Source organism: Amblyomma maculatum, chromosome 11, assembly GCF_055883805.1.
Source record: "Amblyomma maculatum isolate TAMU_Amacu chromosome 11, ASM5588380v1, whole genome shotgun sequence".
In the NCBI taxonomy this organism is placed as follows: Eukaryota; Metazoa; Arthropoda; class Arachnida; order Ixodida; family Ixodidae; genus Amblyomma; species Amblyomma maculatum.
In genome coordinates, this window is record NC_139354.1 from 50,994,412 (window position 1) to 51,013,389 (window position 18,978).

At 42.7% G+C, this 18,978-nt stretch overlaps 1 protein-coding gene across 1 annotated transcript; it reads right to left on the reverse strand.

Moving 5' to 3' along the window:
• Positions 1–14,119: 14,119 nt before the first annotated feature.
• On the reverse strand, positions 14,120–14,785 carry LOC146173787 (fatty acid synthase-like). Its single transcript, XM_084585272.1, has one exon. It carries the CDS (start codon positions 14,783–14,785, stop codon positions 14,120–14,122), a length of 666 nt encoding a protein of 221 aa, XP_084441398.1.
• Between the last annotated feature and the right edge of the window lie 4,193 nt (positions 14,786–18,978).

The window sequence follows — 18,978 nt, forward strand, 5'->3', positions numbered from 1 at the left end:
ATATTATGTGAGAGCATAATTGTCAAGATGCCTTTATGTGACGCTTAATTCCAGACCTAGTTTGAAGACATTTACCAATCATTTTGGGTGCGCAAAACCTCACAGCACTTTTTTCTTGAGTCCCTCGAAAATTTCAGAGATGTAAGCAATCGAAAAAGAAAACAAGGGCCCTTATCAACTTTATTGAGGCATAGAGAGATATGGGGGGATGCTCTGAAAGTTCGAAGATCATGAATGCTCAAGTTAATTTGAGCGTTGAGCTTGTCGCCGTTGGAAGTTTTGGTTGTACATTCATCTGATAATGCAACATTAGGAATTTTTTGTAGGCATAGAAATGCCTGCTGATTGACAAACTTATAAGAATCCATGTTTTTATTAGCAAAATCTCTATGTAATACGTACAGTCATCACTCACATTTCGTTCCCTTTCAGTCCAGCTCAAACCCAATTACGACTACAACAACTACACGAAACAAGTTAACCGATAAGCATTTCTTTTAATTGCGGGTCGCTCTGTTGGGTCGCCTTTTTCTCTTCAAACCTGGCAAGAACGAAACAACTAGACTTCTTCACTGGAGTGCATGCTCTGCTGGCCGTTTCTGTGTCTAAATGGTGCCCTGTCTAACGTTTTCAATTACTTTCATGTAGTGAATAATTTTGGCTTAAGAAAGTATACCCAACGTCGCGCAAGCGCAATACACAAAACATACTACGTAAGATTATCGCAGGTTAATAGTGAACAGTGCCAGAAGCCATTGTTACTACTTTGCTGTTGAGATTATCGGAAGGTAAAGGTGAATATTGTCAGAAGGCATGTTAGTACTTTACTCATGATATTATCGCTGGAAATGGTGAATGGTGTCAAAAGGCATTGTTAGTACTTTACTCTTGAGATTATCGCAAGTTAATGGTGAATATTATCAGAAGGCATTGGTAGTACTTTGCTATTGAGATTAACGCAGATTAATGGTGAATAGTGTCAGAAGGCATTGTTAGTGCTTTGCTCTTGAGGCACTCAAAGGCATCAAATGCAGGTCACATGTATCATCATTATCATCAGCCTGACAATACACAATGGAGGGCGAAGGCCTCTCCTTACTATTCTAATTAACCCAGTTCTGTTCTAGCTGCATCCACTTGACCCCTGCGAACTTCTTAAATTCATCCGCCCACCTAACTTTCTGCCGCCCCCTGCTACGCTTTCCTTCCATTGGAATCCAGTTTGTTACCCTAAGCGACCATCGGTTTTCCTCTCTTCGCTCTACATGGCCTGCCCATGTCCATTTCTTCTTGATTACCCCTGGAATGTCAGTCACTTGAGTTATTTCTCTGACCCATTCTGCACGATTCCTATCTCTTAATGTTACCTCGACTATTTTCGTTCCATAGCCCTCTGCGTTGTCCTCAACTTATGTATAACCCTATTGGTCAGGCTCTAAGTTTAAGCCCCATACGTTAGTACAGCTAAGGTCGCATGTATATCTAGCACATTTTTGTTTTGCCGAATTGTCCTTCCTCAAAAGAGTGTGCATGATTGTTTTTTTTTTCTCTCATTATGCCAAGTTATCAGAATTCATAGCTACTGTTTTTCGGGTTAACGGAGGATGCGTTTCAACAGATGACTGCAATAAAGAAAACGTAGGTTGGTATTCATTAAAAATATTTGATAAAAGGTCCTTATTAGCAGAAATTATAGCCGCTGTATTTATTCAGCAATTGATTAGTCACCTCTTTTACGACTTGTCAGCAAAACCAGCTTAATGTAGTCCTGTTCATTAGTCTGCAGTTTATATTGTGTGGGAAGGAGACGAAGTGAAACTCAGTGAAACGTTTTTCAATGCTGCTCATATTTATTTCTACTTTCTAACACCCGGTGGCTATGTAAGAATTTACTTCCGTTCGTATATGCAGTCATCTTTGTGAAGTTCGATTCCTTCTTGACCTGTATGAAGGCACTTACTTTCGTAATAATAAGAACACTGTAACGGAATAAGTTGTCCCATTTTTGAGGCTCTGAATAGAAGTTCGCAACCTGTAAAAAAGTAAAAAAGAATAATGAGCCCGAACCACAGTTAACGATCGCGCATTTTATGCAACTTGATGGCGCAAAATGAGAAGATTCATCACTTCAACTATATTACAGTACAAAATGGTGAGATCTTCAAAAGCACTGGGTTATCTTCGAAGACGACTTTTAACGAGAGGATGTTCGCAAGTGTCGTATGAATTAATTTTGTCATACGCTAACTAATGAGGACGGAAGAAAAGATAACTGAACATATATGGTTGGTAATAAGATATATAGGGGTAAATGAAAATGAATGGCACTGCCGGGCACAAAAAAACCTGCGTAAAAACCTGAACCACCGCAGCTCTCTGCCTTATCGGTTTCCCCCATTGCTATCATTGCTGAACCGCTTCGAAAGATGGTGTTCCCGCTGACTACAGTACCGCGGGGAGGTTCATTGCTCTCGAGCTTCGCTACTCGGATATTTATATGTTTTAATTTGTTGATTGCACCGAATAGTAGCTTCCTCATGGAAGCAAAGTGCTTGAGGATAGTGAACACTGTCAATATTGTGTTGCGATGCGAAGTATAAACAGATCAACCAAGCTTAAAGTGGTGTTGTCATCGGGTCACACACCGGCTACACGACAGCAACCAGTAGCGTCAGCATAGGTGTACACGATGAACACGAATAGAGGAACTAGGTGTACACGATGAACACGAATAGAGGAACTACGTTTAAGCTCCTATAAATAAATATTGCGCCACAGAATATGATTCACTATACTGTTGGGTTCCACATTGTGAGCCTCTATAAGGACCGCCACGCTTCGAGAGATTTCTAGACAATTTTATCCTTTAGTGAGGTCAATGTCACGTCATGCCTGAAATATTCAGTTGCGTTCATTTCTTTGATAATTTCAAACGGTTAATTTTATCACTCTTTTGTAACATTGCGATCAGTGCCAATTGCAGCCTAACTAATGATCTACTTTCAACAAAAAAGTCATATCTTCTTAAAGTCGTCAATGAAGTCCTAAAATTGTTTGTGACGAAATATAGCGGTTGCCAATATTTCAGAAATAAGCATTCATGTTTTCTTTATTGCGATGGCGTTAAGGAGGACATTTCGCAAAAATTTCGGCGTAAAGGGGGTTGCTTTGGCAGAAATTAATCAAAGCATTCCAAATAGAGTTATTTCTAAAGAATAAAAGTCTCGACACCCTGGGCTGGGTATTGTACCCAGGCCGTCTACTTCCCTCAAAGACGGGCGACATAGTTGCCGTAGAGGCTAGCAGTTCAGCGCATATCGGCGACGGCGTAGTGAGTACATTGAGCGCCTTTTGTTGCTTGAGCAATGGTAGCATATAATGCAGGGGTGCCGTATGGTCTCGTGCTGCAATGTTGAGCATCAATGCCTTAACGAAAAGCGCTATCACGCGACACTCTTGAGGCCACTGTTACTGCGACCTGCATTTTTTGCTTATTTGGTTGATAGAAGACTGTTACGAGCATATTGTAAAAGAAGGCCAGGTCGAGACAGCGAGGTCGTGACGGCCAGGACAGCGAAGCCTTGTCTAGCGTTTACATCCGATCACGAACCCAGGCGCGCGCCGGAGCCGGCATGTACAAATGAGATCATGGCATGTACAAATGAAATTAGGTCCACAGAAGGCTCACAATATTTGCACTTTCGGCCTAGATTCTCTTATATCTCACTGGTGCATTGCCTAAACATAAATGAGCAATGTGGGACGGAACAGATAGATTTGTTTTCCACATGTCGCTGGGTGATTTGATGCAAAAAAATCCCTTTGTTGGTAAGCAGCGATTTCTTATAAAATTCCATATAGTGCCGCAAACATGGGCAAGAAACCCAATGCGGAGACAGTTATATTTATTCTAGAATTTGCAAATATTAAACAAAACGTCATAAAATAAAAATGAGCGTAAATGAAGACCATACCTTGCAGATGATACATTTCATTCGGACCTTTAAGACTTGCTCTGTGTTCTTTGGTAGTATATCGATGGATTCGCTTAACAATTCTGGGAAGCAGACTTTGACATTAATGTTTCAAAAAATGAATATAATACTGAAGATGTCGAGGCAGGGTATTAACTTTTAGAAAATTGGCAGGTGCTGTTGTATACTGATACAAGTGGAGAATATATGGAGAGAACAGTATTTTGAACGTTGACTGGTGCAGGAATACCTTCCCTCAAATTATGTTGTGTAAAGGGAAAGTTTATTTGGAGGCAGTCGGAAAGGCTGGACACAACTACCCCAGTATGGTCATCTCAAATTATTCTAGATTCGAGAAAGCAATGAAGCCGAGGAAGACGGCATTCGTGTACAAGCGATGGACGATACCATCGCAGATACCATTATTTTGTATGGGGTAGAAGTAGCAGGCAGGTAAGCGAAGGTACCGATATATTATCGAAGCAGGCGATGAATTTGACTAAGAACAGGACAAAGTATGGTAGCCTCGAATCAAGCATAGAGGATAGAGCTGTCAGGGATATCAAAGGTAATCAGAATGTGCAAATGGCCCGATATCAAGAAGTATTATACGGAGGAAATCTAGCTTTCTCTAAAATAGCGGTTGCATCTTGAAAATGATGAACGGATATTAGGTATAAATAAAAAATTATGTAAAAGAAAATGGTCAAGGCGGACAGCGCCAGTGCTAGTATGGACAAATAATCAAAGTCACCGAGAGATTCTGTACTAACCTGTAGAGTAGCCGAACTAGTCAAGACAGTAAAGAAATGGATTAACGAACGACGCGGCTACGGTAGGATTATATGCTATAAAGAACAGAATAAAGCGCGTCGTTCAGTTTAGTGTTAACGAGCAATATTTCCCAGCATTGGGATCACGAGTTTCCTGCTGCAAAATTCAGGAGGACTGTTAACTAGTATATGCGACTGCCGCTGCCTGCATCGACACTTGGAGATTGAGGACAAAGTAGAGAATGTTATGCTAGAAATAGCAAGCATAGCGGTTACCGGATGCGACAATTGTCTGACAATTACTCATCCCGAAAGACCGAATTTCCCTCCCTTATTCAAATCATACTTTCTCTAGCAGGCTTTGGTAATCGCATCAGTGTTTATATGATTATGAAAAGGGGGCTTTCATTTGGTGGCGAATATTGCTCCAAGCTCGATTTCACTGCTAGATTAGGCACTCTTACACAATTATAATTGTAAAAAATAAAAATAACATGTTTGGACTACATGAACCGATCATGGGAGCAATCCTCTTTAGGTGGAGTAGTATTCCAAATGCTGAGCTATGGCGGTCGCCTCTTTTCCCCACCCTTCTATACATTAAGATACGGCAACGGTTCATCAGTTATTCACCTGGAGAACAAGTTTGGGTTCCGACCTATGTGAGACTCCGAGGACTGTCGGTAAAATTGATGTGCAGATGCTTCGGTTCATACGGAATCATCCGCAGATTAATGGATCTCACGTATGAAATCTTTCCTGAAGCTATCAGTCAAACGAGCCGTCGCCAACCTCACGTCCATGATGCACACTGTGTGACAGAAGCCTTACCTTATCAGATGATTTGTTACGCCGTTGTGGGGACGTCTAACCCCGGGGTGTTAACCCGCGCATTGATTACCTCCTACTGCCGCATCTGATGCTTCTATGATTTTGTTCTTTTTTTTTAATGGGAGAAAATAATGTCACCCGGCTTACCAGCTGGCAGAGAAATAAGAAAGTGCTCGCGCAGTTGTGTGCTACAAATGCTGACGACGCACTCTAAGCTTACGTGCTTATACCTGGATATTTGTGGTAATATCAACAGCGCTGCAGTGCATGAATGCGAGGAAATGTGTCAATTAATACAGAATTGAAGAAAAATTGTGGAGTTATGTAGCGTAAATCGTAGGTGCTTGCCGCTAATAGCAGCCACAGGGTTGTAATCAATATTGCCATTTACGGCATATTTGAGCAGTCTTAAAAAAGCCACATGCCTAACTACTATTCCTTATATTGTTTAAGGCAGTTTTCAGCAGCATCCGAAAGAATGCTTGCATCTTCCTCTAGTACTTATGCTAGGTGCCGCACAGTCGCTACTTTGCTTATTTAACTTCGAAAAATACAATATCGTATAGTTGGAGTGCACTCACCATTGTCGTCGTCACTGTTTTCTGCGTAAAGTACAAAACATGACCCTTCATCGTCGGTCTTCAAAAGCATCAGGGTAGTATTCAGTTTTGCTAGAACGTTATTAGAAACAATTAGGCGCGCTAAACAACTTGTGCATCATGAAGGGGTAACAACATGCAGTTAGGGCGCGCTTTTAGCATATCTCGTTTCCAACAGCTAATCTCTATATTGATTTTGGTGTCAGCTCCACTTTCCTCATATTTTTCTTATTGTTTATTACTCTTAACGCGTATTACGTATATTATGTCATATTTAAATAACGAACTTTGTGTGATAGGGTGCGTAAAACACTGTGGATATGTTTCAATGTCCCTAATCCGAATAGCTTTGAGACGCATAAATTCGAACGTAATGAAGCTTGTGCCTCTCTCAAGTTCTTGTTTGTTTTTGAAGGTTTGCCAATATGAGCACGGTTACATGATATCTTGTTGCTCGCACGATGAATCATCAGTGGCTAAACTAGGGAGCGCTGCCCATTAATCACTCCACTTCATTGCACTCTAATATAAATTGCGGTTAACTACGAAAACAAACCAAACATGTGTTGCGCGCGTTATGAGTACGAGATCGTCTCTCTTTCCTCTGAATGTGGCTAAACATAATTATCTATAGATCTCGGCAATCCCTGCTCATTGTATGCGCGTCCCGCGCCTAAGAATACCTATCTGGCGCACCAGAATTACTGCCGTAGAACCCGTAGAATCTTGTAATCCATTTGTACTGTCATTAATATTAGCCGTACTTCCGGAAACATTTTATTAGAAGTTCACATTAATATTCGTTTTGCCTCATAGCAATACTTCCCTCACACATCACGAAATTATAAAAACAATATATATTAACGACCATGTGCGTGAGGACTGAACCTGACGCTAAATACCCGTCAGTGTTTTTACTCCCTATTTTTCTGCGATCATAAATTAGTAAAATATAACGGTTTTAAGCAAGTGAGCCGAATAGTTTCGCAATAGCATGCGCAATATTATCGATTGAACTAGCCACCCGAGCATTAGTAATTAACGTTTCGTCATTTGCCACTGCAATATTGTAAACGAAGCTAACGAAGCTTGATTTGTAAAAGTAAGGCTGTGGACAAGAATCGCCAAATCTTGATAATTTGGAATTGTAGTCCAAGTTAAGTTTTTTAAATCGGTAAGAGACGTACCGCGAAGTATGCGCGGTTTCAAAATATGTTTTTTTTTTTTAGGGCTCACTTTTGATGTATTGAGTTTGCTTGCTAAGGAGAGAAACAAATATAGGGTGTGGCGTAAAATTGTAAAAACGAGTATTTATATCTGCTCTCAGATATTTTTTCAGTCATATGCATTTTTTAGCGTGTTATTTAAAGCGCTCACTCTGCCACAAAAAATATTCTGTTTGTACCTAAAATTAATTGGAGAATTACTTGCGGGGAAAAAATACTTGGAAAAATGTTCCGCATGTACCTAAAATAAACTGGACACTTACTTGCGGGTGAGAAATACTTGGCCTTATAAATGGTCGGGTGCTCTTCGCTCGCAAAAAAGTCTACGGTTACATCTACGTCAGCGCTGCAAAAGATTACACTGCGTTAGCACTTCTTGCCAGCAGAAACCCATAAAAAGAGGCAAAAAATAACCATCAGTATTTGGTCATGCACACAACGGTTAACTAAAAAAAAATACTTTTGTTGCTTTAACTTATTTGCGTTCTCAAACGAAAGCCCGCAAACTAATATGTGTGCCAAACGACAGGCACAAAGTAAGAGAGTATAGAATAAATCTCTAGAAAAGCGCGCACACGAGGGTCAGCATGCAAGTACAATTAACGCTACTGTGTAATGCTGGTATATGCTGGCATCAACAGTTCCATATATATATATAGGGAGGGGAGCTCGAATGGGTCCGGCCTTTGCTACATTCCTTGACAAAGGCCGGACCCCGGCCGAAACGTCGGATTAAAGTGTTGTTTTTTCCACCGTGTGTCACCTACTTCAAGTTTCTAATATATATATATATATTATTTGTGTGTGTGTCTGTGGGTGTAGGTGTGTGTGTGTATAGAAGCTATCTAAATTAAAAATTGCCTTGATATGATCGTATCAATTAAAGAAGTAGTTCGCGTGGCAAAGGAGAGCATTTGGTCATTGTTTTGCTTATTGTGGTGTTGAAGTGTATCATTACTATAATTTTCTCGTTTATAAGTGCAAGAAAATTGCATAATGTAGAAGAGAACATCAACCTACCGTTAGTAGATATATGCATATACTGGACATTGGGACGAGAACATTATGGAGTAAAACATTATTCTGTAATATTCAGGGCTTCCTCTCTTGCGGCGCAAAGAATGCCGCTAGATGCAAAGATATTACAGAGAGTAAATTTTTGTTCGCATCTTGAATAGGTCAGTGGTTAGTGCATTAACCACCAGATGGGATGTTATTTACCACAAATAATTGAAGTAGCTAAATGCATGAATGAGGAGTTGCAAACGCGGCTAACAATATCAAGCATCTTTGTGAGGGCACACTGCTTTTTATTGTGTGGCCATCGCCGCTTCAGAGCAAAAGCAATAGAGTAAGAGCTACCAGAGTATATTTCTTTGTAGCGAGACACATCTCTATTTGTAGCGAGACACATCTCTATTTACTCACTAAGAAGCAGAAGCGGATTCGCCATTTCTTCCACGCAGTTTGTACTCATACTGAGTTGTTTTATTTCTTTCACCTTCTTCGCCGAAAGGCACCTGTACTGCGTTTTTGTGTGATGCGTTCGTCTCACAACGACAAGGGCTTCATTCACCTTTGCCATCTGAAAGAATAAGCAGGCATCTGCTGTTACTTGGACAAATAGACTTTATTTAATCAATAATTAAAGCAGCCATGATATATTCTACAACCTGCGTATTAGCTTTCGTGAATTTCCTAGATGTTATTAGAAAAAAGTCATTCTTTCTGGCTACAGTTCTGGAACTAAAACTGTCAAGGCAAAGAGCTGCGCTGTTCCCAAAGTTTCTGTCATTGTTATTGTAACAATATGTTTCCGTAGGTAAAAAAAGAAACCACACAAATAAAATCCAAATTTCGCATGGTAATCGGTGAATAAAACGGCATTTCCTTCGGATGCTGAAGCACGGATTACCGAGGAATACAGTGTGGCTATATGTGTTGGGCAACAATATGCGTGTTTGTTACATATCATGAAATTCAAGTGTATTATTATAAAAAGCACGTGAACTACGCGAACAATGCTGGGACACAAGATGCATTTGCAAGAAGGAGGACAAGATTGAAACTTTGATAAAACTTATTTGCTCCTTCTTGCTTTCAGTGATAAAATATTAAAATTTGGAATTTCTTGTTCATAAATTATGTCCGTCATTCAAGCGTCAAGTAACATGCTATAATAAGAACCGGTGGCATTAAAAAGTGCCCGAAATGATTGGGGAACTACTTTCGCTTCTTCAAAAAAGGAACTATCTTTGCACTACTGTAGCCCTGTATTTGACTGGCCATTCTACGTTGAGGAAACACACAGTAAACATTTATCTGAAAGTAAAAAATGTAATGTAGATTTTACACCGCATTCAACTGCCAAAGTAAACTTAGATATAATTCTCCGCCACTCTAAATTAAAGAAAAAACCGAAAAACTTGCACATTTTTAGTTTAGCAGCCATATCTATAACCTCGTTTCAAGTTCTGAACGGAGTGCGGATGTCCGCTCTCACTGTTGACACATAACAAAATGGGGTCGTAGTACATAAATACAATACAATACAATCAGGCATAACCCCGAAGTTCGGCAGTTTGCCCGATGGGACGCATTTGCAAGCGTGGATTCTCACGAGCATCCACATGAGCCTCCACATTTAGCCGACATGATTCGTCAAATTGTCCGTGATGAACTATCACGGCATCAAAATGTTGTGAACCACATTGTAATTCACTGTGATAGCTGCTCCCTGCAGGCTGCCCCCATCCAGCTCTCTTCTTCTCGGGGTTCTACCGCTTCTCTCCCTGTCCGTGACCCCCGAAACGACTCCTACGGCCCGGCACCCCTACCTCTTTCTGACTATAGAGCTCCACCTCCACTGCAACGATCCCAGCGGCTGGACTTTGCTGATCGCTTCGATCCTGATCGCTTCGATTACTCCAACTAACCAGCTGATGTGCTATCTTCATTAAATTGACTCCTGCGAACTTACCCTCATGCGCCACCTAGCTTTCTGCCAACGCTTGATAGGGTTTCTTTCATTTGTAATCTAATTTGTTACCCGTTTCGACCATCAGATATTCTCTTCACTTCATTCGCTCCCCATGTACATTTCTTCTAGAGTTCTAATGAAACAATCATTAACCCGAGTTATACACACAAAGTACTTCACCTGTGCTTTTTAAAATACCATTGTATGACGTTCTTTATCTAATTTGCGAACTTTGCTGGCAAATATTACGTTAAGCGTAAGTATTCTTTTGTCTGCAGTGTCCACTGTCAGCCTTACATTATTGCCGAAATCTTTGCTGGCAAATCCACGTGCTTATTGTTCTGGTGACTGGCTGCCTGAGTGTGGTGAATGCAGGGACAATTCAGCAGTCTGATATTTCTTCGGGGTCAATCGAGGCACTTGGCGCTTATAACGAGACTGTACTTGGCGCTCTATGTTCAAACGTGTAAAATCCCTACTTAAAGGTCTTTGATACATTTGAAATTTAATGGCATTTGTACGCACGTGCGACATGGCATGTGTATCGCGCATTGATAAAAAATATAACCCTTCAAACAACTCGGTTTTTGTCTTCCTTGGGGCTCTTCCTGATCTAGGCTCATAGGTAAAAATTGAGGTCGCATGAAAGTTTGCAAAATATCTAACTGTGCTGTAATGCACCTAATGCAAGCAGCGCACAGTGCCGATTTAAATCTTGGGTCTTCAACATAAACTGCTCTTTTGACAGTAAATGTAGCAAGAATACCATTCTTGCTTAGCCGCTTCTCATCAATCTCGGTTGTTGCATATTTGCGCTCTTTTTTAAGTAAGTAAACATTTCCGCACTTACAGAAGTCAGTATTAAAAATAACTACTTTCACATACTTGCACTATGTCTACTAGATCCGTATCTTTAGGTGGCTCGTTTGCCTTGACCGCTGCAGTTGCGATGGCGCCGAGGCATAGTGCGAAAGTGAGCATCATGCTTTTCGATCTCTTTGGTGGCTGATCTGGAGAGTGCTTCTTGAGGTCATGGTAGAGCGTTTTTATAAGAAACTTTGCGTGTGATTGATGACGTCCAGACGCACGCAGAGGTGCTAGATTTTGACTTCTTAGTGAAATAAAAACATTGAAAAAATAAAGTCCATGCCTCGGGAAACAGCAGGTGTCAAGCGCGTCAACATACATTTACAAAAGGGTGAATAAGGAGTGGACAAAGTTCTTACAATGATGGGTATTTTATTTTATTGTTCGTTTTAACACATCAATGACGTACGGCCTGCATGCATGATTAGGCTAGCTCAATGGGATTATCATATTTAACGCTCCTTCTATCGCTAACACCGTTTTAAAGCTCAATTAAAATCCTGTTTCCTCTCATAAACTATAACACCTTATCTTAGAAACAATATAGAGATCATAGCATAGGATGCAAGGGCGCGCGGCAGGACATAATGTTCCCTTCAAAAGTCATAAATTCGATTTTATTTGGTTGTATACGCCAGCGCTAAGTTGAAACTGTTCGCGCAGGTTATACATAGAGAACAGATGCCTGCTGAACACATCAAATTTCTACTGAACGTTGAATATTTCAGAAATAGGCATGTAGAACAAGTGCTAGTAATTACAATTGTTTTTCTAGCGACTGCATCACACACAGCTCTTTTGGTCTGTACTGCACCGTGGATGATGCTACCAAGGGCGTAAAGTGTCACAATATATCGGATGCCAGTCTGTCTGCTTCATTACAATTGAAGGGCACACTGAGAGGGTATCCATTGCCGCATAACGTGTGGTAGCTCGCAGACGTTAACATGTCACATATTATACTCGACTAGATGTATTGAATACGCACTAATTTCAGTGAATACAGTACAGAGTGACTTATGGAAGACTATATATGTGCTGAAGTGGGTTGTTCGAGAATAAAAAAACGAAATCCTTCATGTCGATCAGCGAACTTGGTAGTAGATGTCTAAGACAGTCGTTGAGGCTTGTTGAGCTGGGCTTGTGTTTATGGTATCGAAAACATGAATGCATTTGAGGTGGAATCTGCACAGCGGGAAATTTAGCTGTAGCTGTGAGGCCTGTAGCAGTCAGGGAGTAACTCAACATAATGCATTTAATCGTTTGCCCGTGGCTGCAAAATTTGCCCTTAATGTGAAGTATTATCATAGATTTAGTCAGAACACAATTTAGCGTCCGCAAGGTAACATTACAGCGTTGATAATGCAGTTGCAAATTATCGGAAACTTCGGACGTGCTTTACGCTGCAAGTGGATCGCTAGGTTCGTCCATAACAACCCGCAGCTGGACAGGAAGCTAGCAAGGCTGCCAGCATGAACGTGTGTTCTCTGCTCAAGAAATCATGCAGGTGTTGTCAAAGAAAGCCGGGACGGGCACGTAAAATTGAAACTTGCAATATTATAGTTAGCTTTTTACTTCATTGTGAGAGGCTCTGAAAAACAGAATATGCCAAATAGGAATAGTATAAAGCACTCCATTCATAACCAACCATCACATTTAATGGTAAGCCACTGAACCTCGCTAACAATCACCCTTTCTTAAATCCACCTATTTCTCCTGTTATTTTCATCAAGATATAGGCGTAAGCTTCTTCACTATGTACAAGATAGCCAGCCGTCGAGGTCGAGAAGCGGTTTAGCCATACCGAATTAACAAGCGTACGTGTTTTAGGAATGCAGTGCCTGTCTAGGCATTCATATCCTCGGTACAATTCTAATCGGACACAGGGAAATTAACCTCGTCCTTCAGCCATTCAAGCTACAAAATTTTATTTGAGAAACACTTTCTGACTTTAGGCCATATTCATACTAACAAGGTGTGAACTAGTGCATCATTTACCAGTATTCTACAAAAAATATCAATTCAATTTCACTGGCGCACGCAGAATAAGGTAGATGTGTCATGGTTAGGCAAAAGGGAAGGAAATAAAGGCTGAAAAGTTCGTAAATATATGCAATGCAGGCATTGGTATATCCTAGATGAAGAGATTGACCACCACACCAACAGCACAACGGCACCCTAGTCCCTTATACGTAAGAGCTAACTGAGATGCCCACAGCATGTACCATGAAAGCACTTTAACCAACAGCAGTCGGCAACTGCATGGACTCCGGCATAGTGCAAGCATAAAATGATGATTTTCTAATTTCCTGATTAGATTAGAAAGTTTGAGGGCATAAGCTGCTCCGCGCTTGGTACAACAAAAATGTGTTTGCACAGATATGGGATAAACATTTGTGTTGCGCCCCTAGCATTGATATTGGTGAAGGTATATAAAGCCCACACAAAATTTATATATATCAAGAGTGCTCGTTTTCCTGAAGGCTGTATAATATATTTCTCTCTGCTCAGGCGGATTAGCGTTCAATACTGGCAATGGCTATACATACTGCTCTTACTGTCGGTGACCACGCCATCTTTCATGTTGAAAGAAGCGCAAAAAATAAGAACTAACAAGTAGGACTCAAAACGAGCGCCTTTCTTAACTAAATGTTTTTTTCAAAACCACGTAATAAAACCCCCATCTCATAAATATAGAAACACACACACAAAAAAACGTGATAGCATCATGATAAGCATACGGGGCACTAAATTTAATGGGGGGGGGGGAGATATTGTGGGAAAACATGGAACTTCATTGTCACAATGACGACCAACAATTATTTAAAGGAAGGAAGGATTTTACGGAAGAAATTAGTTCATATGTGGTCTAGATATGCAAGCTTCTTTTTTGGTAAAGAAATTGAGTGAAGGACTCCTCCTCGTCCTTGCTGTCGGTGAAACGTGACTGGTGGTGGACTGTGTGGATAGCCATGTACCGTGGATCACCGTCCAGGAGGGTAAGGCTGGCCACAGAGGCTCCGGCTGCCTGCAGCTGCACCGCCATCTCAAAGGCAACCGTGGCGCCGAAAGAGTAGCCCACCACATGGTATGGACCCTTGGGCTGAACTTCAACCAGTTTCTGGAGGTAAATGGAAGCCATCTCTTCAATGGAGCGCACGGGAATGCCTGGCGTTCTCTCGACACCGACAGCACGCACGGGCAAGTATGATGCCTGTTCGGACAGTCCATCCACGTGACCCTCGATCGGGTGCATGATGAACACGGGAGAGGATCCCTTGAGGCCGTTCATCTCGACCAGCACGCGGTCTGGCACCAGCTTCTCAACGAGCGTCAGCCGCGGCACCTCGGACACGTCCGCAGACTCTTCGGCCTCCTGTGATGCGGATGCAGCGGCGCCATTATCCGATGCCGCCGCGCCCCCGGCTCCACCACTGATCTCCCGCAGCCGGTTGATGGTGAGCTGCCGGATCTCTTGCATGGACAGTGCAACGTCGTAGTCTCGCTCGATGGTCTGCTTCACCTCGACACCCATCAGGGAGTCAATTATGCATGTATTCCCTTGTTTGAATTTAAAAAGTATCCTTGATTTCATGTTTAAGTCGTTCCTTAGGGTTTGGTTATACTTCAGTTCAGTTCAGTCGTTCAGTCGTGGCCGACTCTTCTTGACCCTATGGACCATGTCAAGCCACGCTTTCCGGTCTCTCACTATCTTCCTAACATCACATAACTTCATCTGCAGTGCCTCGACGATGCCATCTAACCATCGCGTTCGCTGCCTACCCCTTCTCCGGCGACCCTCAACCTTTCCCAACATCAAATCTTTCTCCAGCGACTCCTCTCTTCTCATCAGACGACCAAAGTAGCTGAGCTTTAACTTTAGAATTTGACCCTCCAATGTGCAGTCAGGGTTTAGAGTCGACAAGATTGACTGATTTGATCTTCTGGCAGTCCAAGGAACTCTAAAGAGTCTTCGCCAACACCACAATTCAAACGCGTCAATTCTTCGGCGGTCAGCCTTTTTCACAGTCCAACTCTCGCATCCATATATCACAACTGGAAAGACCATAGCACGAGTTATACGGATCTTGGTTGGCAGACTAATGTCTCTGCTCTTTACTAGGCGGTCAAGGCTAACCATTGCTCTCTTTCCCGGAAGCAGGCGTCTCCTAATTTCATGGCTGCAGTCTCCTTCCGAGGTAATCTTGGAGCCCAAGAAGAGAAAATCTGTCACAGCTTCCACTTCTTGTCCATTGATGCTACAGGACTTGAAAGGGCAAGACGCCATGATCTTTGTATTTTTAATTTTCAGTTTAAGCCCAAACTTCTCACTCTCTTCTTGTACGCGCATCAGAAGTCTCCTGAGTTCCACTTCACTTTCTGCCATTAAAGTGGTATCATCCGCATATCTGGTTATACTTACGCCTGCTCATAAAGGGGCTTACATTTTACTTGCACACCGCCCTACATTCCGGCTTACTGTTTGGATTACATTCTTCACATTTATGGCACTGGTCAACCAGAGATTAGCACTACGACACCGATACTACTTTTCGTGTTCATTTAGCCGTATATTTACGCAACGTCGCATCTGACCTATGTAGGTATTTCCACAGGAAACCGCCAGCTCGTATACAACCTCCGTTTGGCAAGCAATAAACGCTAAAATGTGACATGGTTTAGGTATTTTCTCATTTTTATTTTTACCATCCTTCTTGCTAATATTCTCATTATTTTTTTTTTTTGCTTTATCATCAGTTGCTTTTTCTTTCTCGTCACCTTTTACCCAGCGGATAAGTGTGTTGCGTACAAACTTATTGCGCTGTCCGAATAGACCGATACTTTTATACCAATTACGTGTTCATGACAGCTTTTATCAATGTCGCGGGTGCAAGAGTTAACCAGGAGTGAATGTAGACATGGAAGAACAAGTCTATTGTTTTTTGCAATTTATCTCCGGGTGGAAAATTAAAAGCGAAACATGCCTATTTCCACATTCTCAGAAGACCTTTAATATTGTCACGTCTCGATAGAACGCCAAGGAGGACCCAAAGATAGGACAGGTTTAATAATCAACCAGGGCGAGTCTTGCGCTCGAACGTCCTTCTCTTCCAGGCTCGCGCTTGTGGGGCAAGTCATCCTCTTTGGCGTCGTCTTCTATGCGGCATTTTCCCCCCTCCTCAGGAAGCGTCGTCCCGATGAGCATAAAAGGAAGTAGGAGGTCAGGGTGAGTCAGAGTTCTACGGCTTCATGCGCACAACGTAGACAACGTCGGCTTGTTGTTAGCGTCGCTTCAAGGTCGACACCCCATCTGGCTCCACCCCATAAGTGACGTCTTTTAAACGTCGCTGAACAACAAAGGGCCCGAAATATTGCCGCAATTGTTTTTTTGAGAGTCTACGGCTGCGAAAAGGCGTCCAGAACCACACCTTGTCGCCAGGTTCGTACATGATATCTCGGCGTCTTTGATTGTAGCGTCGTGCATCATGTTCTTGCAGATTTTTGATCAAAACACGCGCTAGTTGGCTAGCTTCCTCTGCACGCTCAGCGATTTCCGCGGCGTCCTGATCGAGATCATCGGTGTCGGCATTCGGGAGCAACATTGCATCCAGCATAGTTGTTACCGGTCGCCCGTGAAGGAGGCTGAGTGGTGTCACACGAGTGGTGTCTTGGCGTGCCGTATTGCAGGCGAACGTGACGTAGGGAAGAATTTCGTTCCAATTCTTTTGGTTCACGTCAACGCACATGCAAAGCATGTCTGCGATGGGTTTATTGAAGCATTTCGTCAACCCATTGGTTTGGGGGTGATAGGCTGTAGTTTCGCGGTGACTGGTACCAATGAGGCGGAGAACGGTCTCCAAAAGCTCGGCCGTAAATGCAGTTCCTCGGTCAGTTATAATGAGCGCCGGAGCATCATGCCTCAGGACAATATTCTCAATGAAGAACCGAGCTGCTTTGGCGACGGTACCAGTTGACAGAGCCTTGGTCTCCGCGTAGCGGGTTAGATAATCTGTGGCGACAATTATCAATATATTCCCGGCTTTGGAAGTCGGAAATGATCCCAGATGGTCCATGCCGATTTGCTTAAAAGGTGTTGTTGGCACTTGAAGAGGGTGGACTAATCCAGCTGGTTTTACCTGGGGTGATTTACGGCACTGGCAGTCTATGCATGTACGTACATAGTGTTTCACTGTCGCCGGCAGTTTTCGCCAGTAGTATCCGTGCTGGACTCTAGCCAACATGCGTGTGCAGCCTAGGTGACCGGCGGTTAGCTCATCGTGACACACTTGCAAAACTTCACTGCGGAGAGGGCGGAAGGTCTTGTAAAGTACGTTGTTGCGAATAAAGAATGAAGAGATCACTTGGGCGAAACTCTTAGGCACAAACGTAGTTCGTTTTTCCAAGAAATCAATAACAGGAAGTAATTCCTGGTCTTCTCGCTGCTGTTGGAAAAGCGTTGCGTCATCTATGACACCTAAAAACGCAGTGTCTTCATCGGTTATAGTGGAAGGTTCGACCGGCGCTCGCGAAATGCAGTCAGCATCCATGTGCTTTTTTTGCAGATTTGTAAATAACTGCCATGTGAAATTCTTGTAATCGAAGACTCCAACGTGCGAGTCTCCCTGAAGAGGCGTTTAGATTCGTCAGCACACAGAGCGAGTGATGGTCGCTAACGACTTGAAAGGGGCGAGCGTACATATAAGGGCGGAACTTCATAACTGCCCATACCACTGCAAGACATTCTTTTTCGTTTGCCGAGTAGTTCGCTTCTGCTTTAGATAGGGTCCTGCTGGCGTAAGAAATTACTTTTTCAACACCATCCTGGCGCTGCAAAAGCACAGCACCTAAGGCCACGTCACTGGCATCCGTATGAAGAAGTGTAGGGGCGTCGTCACCAAAGTGCGCCAGGACACGTGGTGTCTTTAAACGCTTCTGCAGCTCATTAAAAGCTTGTTGCTGTTCTTCACCCCAGCGAAAGACAGCTTTGTCACGCGTGAGCGAATTTAATCGCCAGGCAATTCGTGAGAAACCGGCAATAAACCGACGGTAATAGGCGCAAAGACCAAGGAAGCGCCGCAATGTCTTTTTGTCTGTAGGTGTTGGGAACTTGGCGACTGCGCAGAGCTTTTTAGGATCAGGCCGGACACCTTCTTGGCTAAAAATGTGACCTAAGAACTGCAGCTCCTCGTACCGAAGTGGCAATTCTCGGGTTTTAGTGTGAGGCCCGCAGTTCGTATGGCATGAAATACAGCTAGAAAATGGCCTAGATGCTCTTCAAATGTGGGCGAAAACACAATCACGTCGTAAAGAAAAGCCAGGCATGTTTGCCACTTATGTCCAGCGAACACAGTATCCATCAACCTCTGAAATGTTGCTGGTGCTGAGCATAAACTGAACGGAAGGACCTTAAACTCGTACATTTCGTCGGGAGGGACGAATTCTGTCTACTCCCGATCTTTCTCGTTCACTTCTATCTGCCAATATCCACTTTTCAAGTCCATTGATGAGAAGTAACGTGCATTTCGCAGGCGATCAAGGGAATCGTCGATGCGAGGAAGAGGGTACATGTCGTCTTCAATTACTTGGTTGAGCTTGCGGTAATCTATGTAAAATCGTAAGATGCCGTCTTTAGTTTTAACAAGTACCACGCGGGAAGCCCAGGGGCTCTGTGACGGCTGGATGACGTCGTCTCTAAGCATTTCGGCCAATTGGCACTGAATGGCTTCA

Bases quoted from the DNA above. Each gene is read 5' to 3' on its own strand.
- LOC146173787 (XM_084585272.1), bottom strand. From the start codon at position 14,785: ATGGGTGTCGAGGTGAAGCAGACCATCGAGCGAGACTACGACGTTGCA.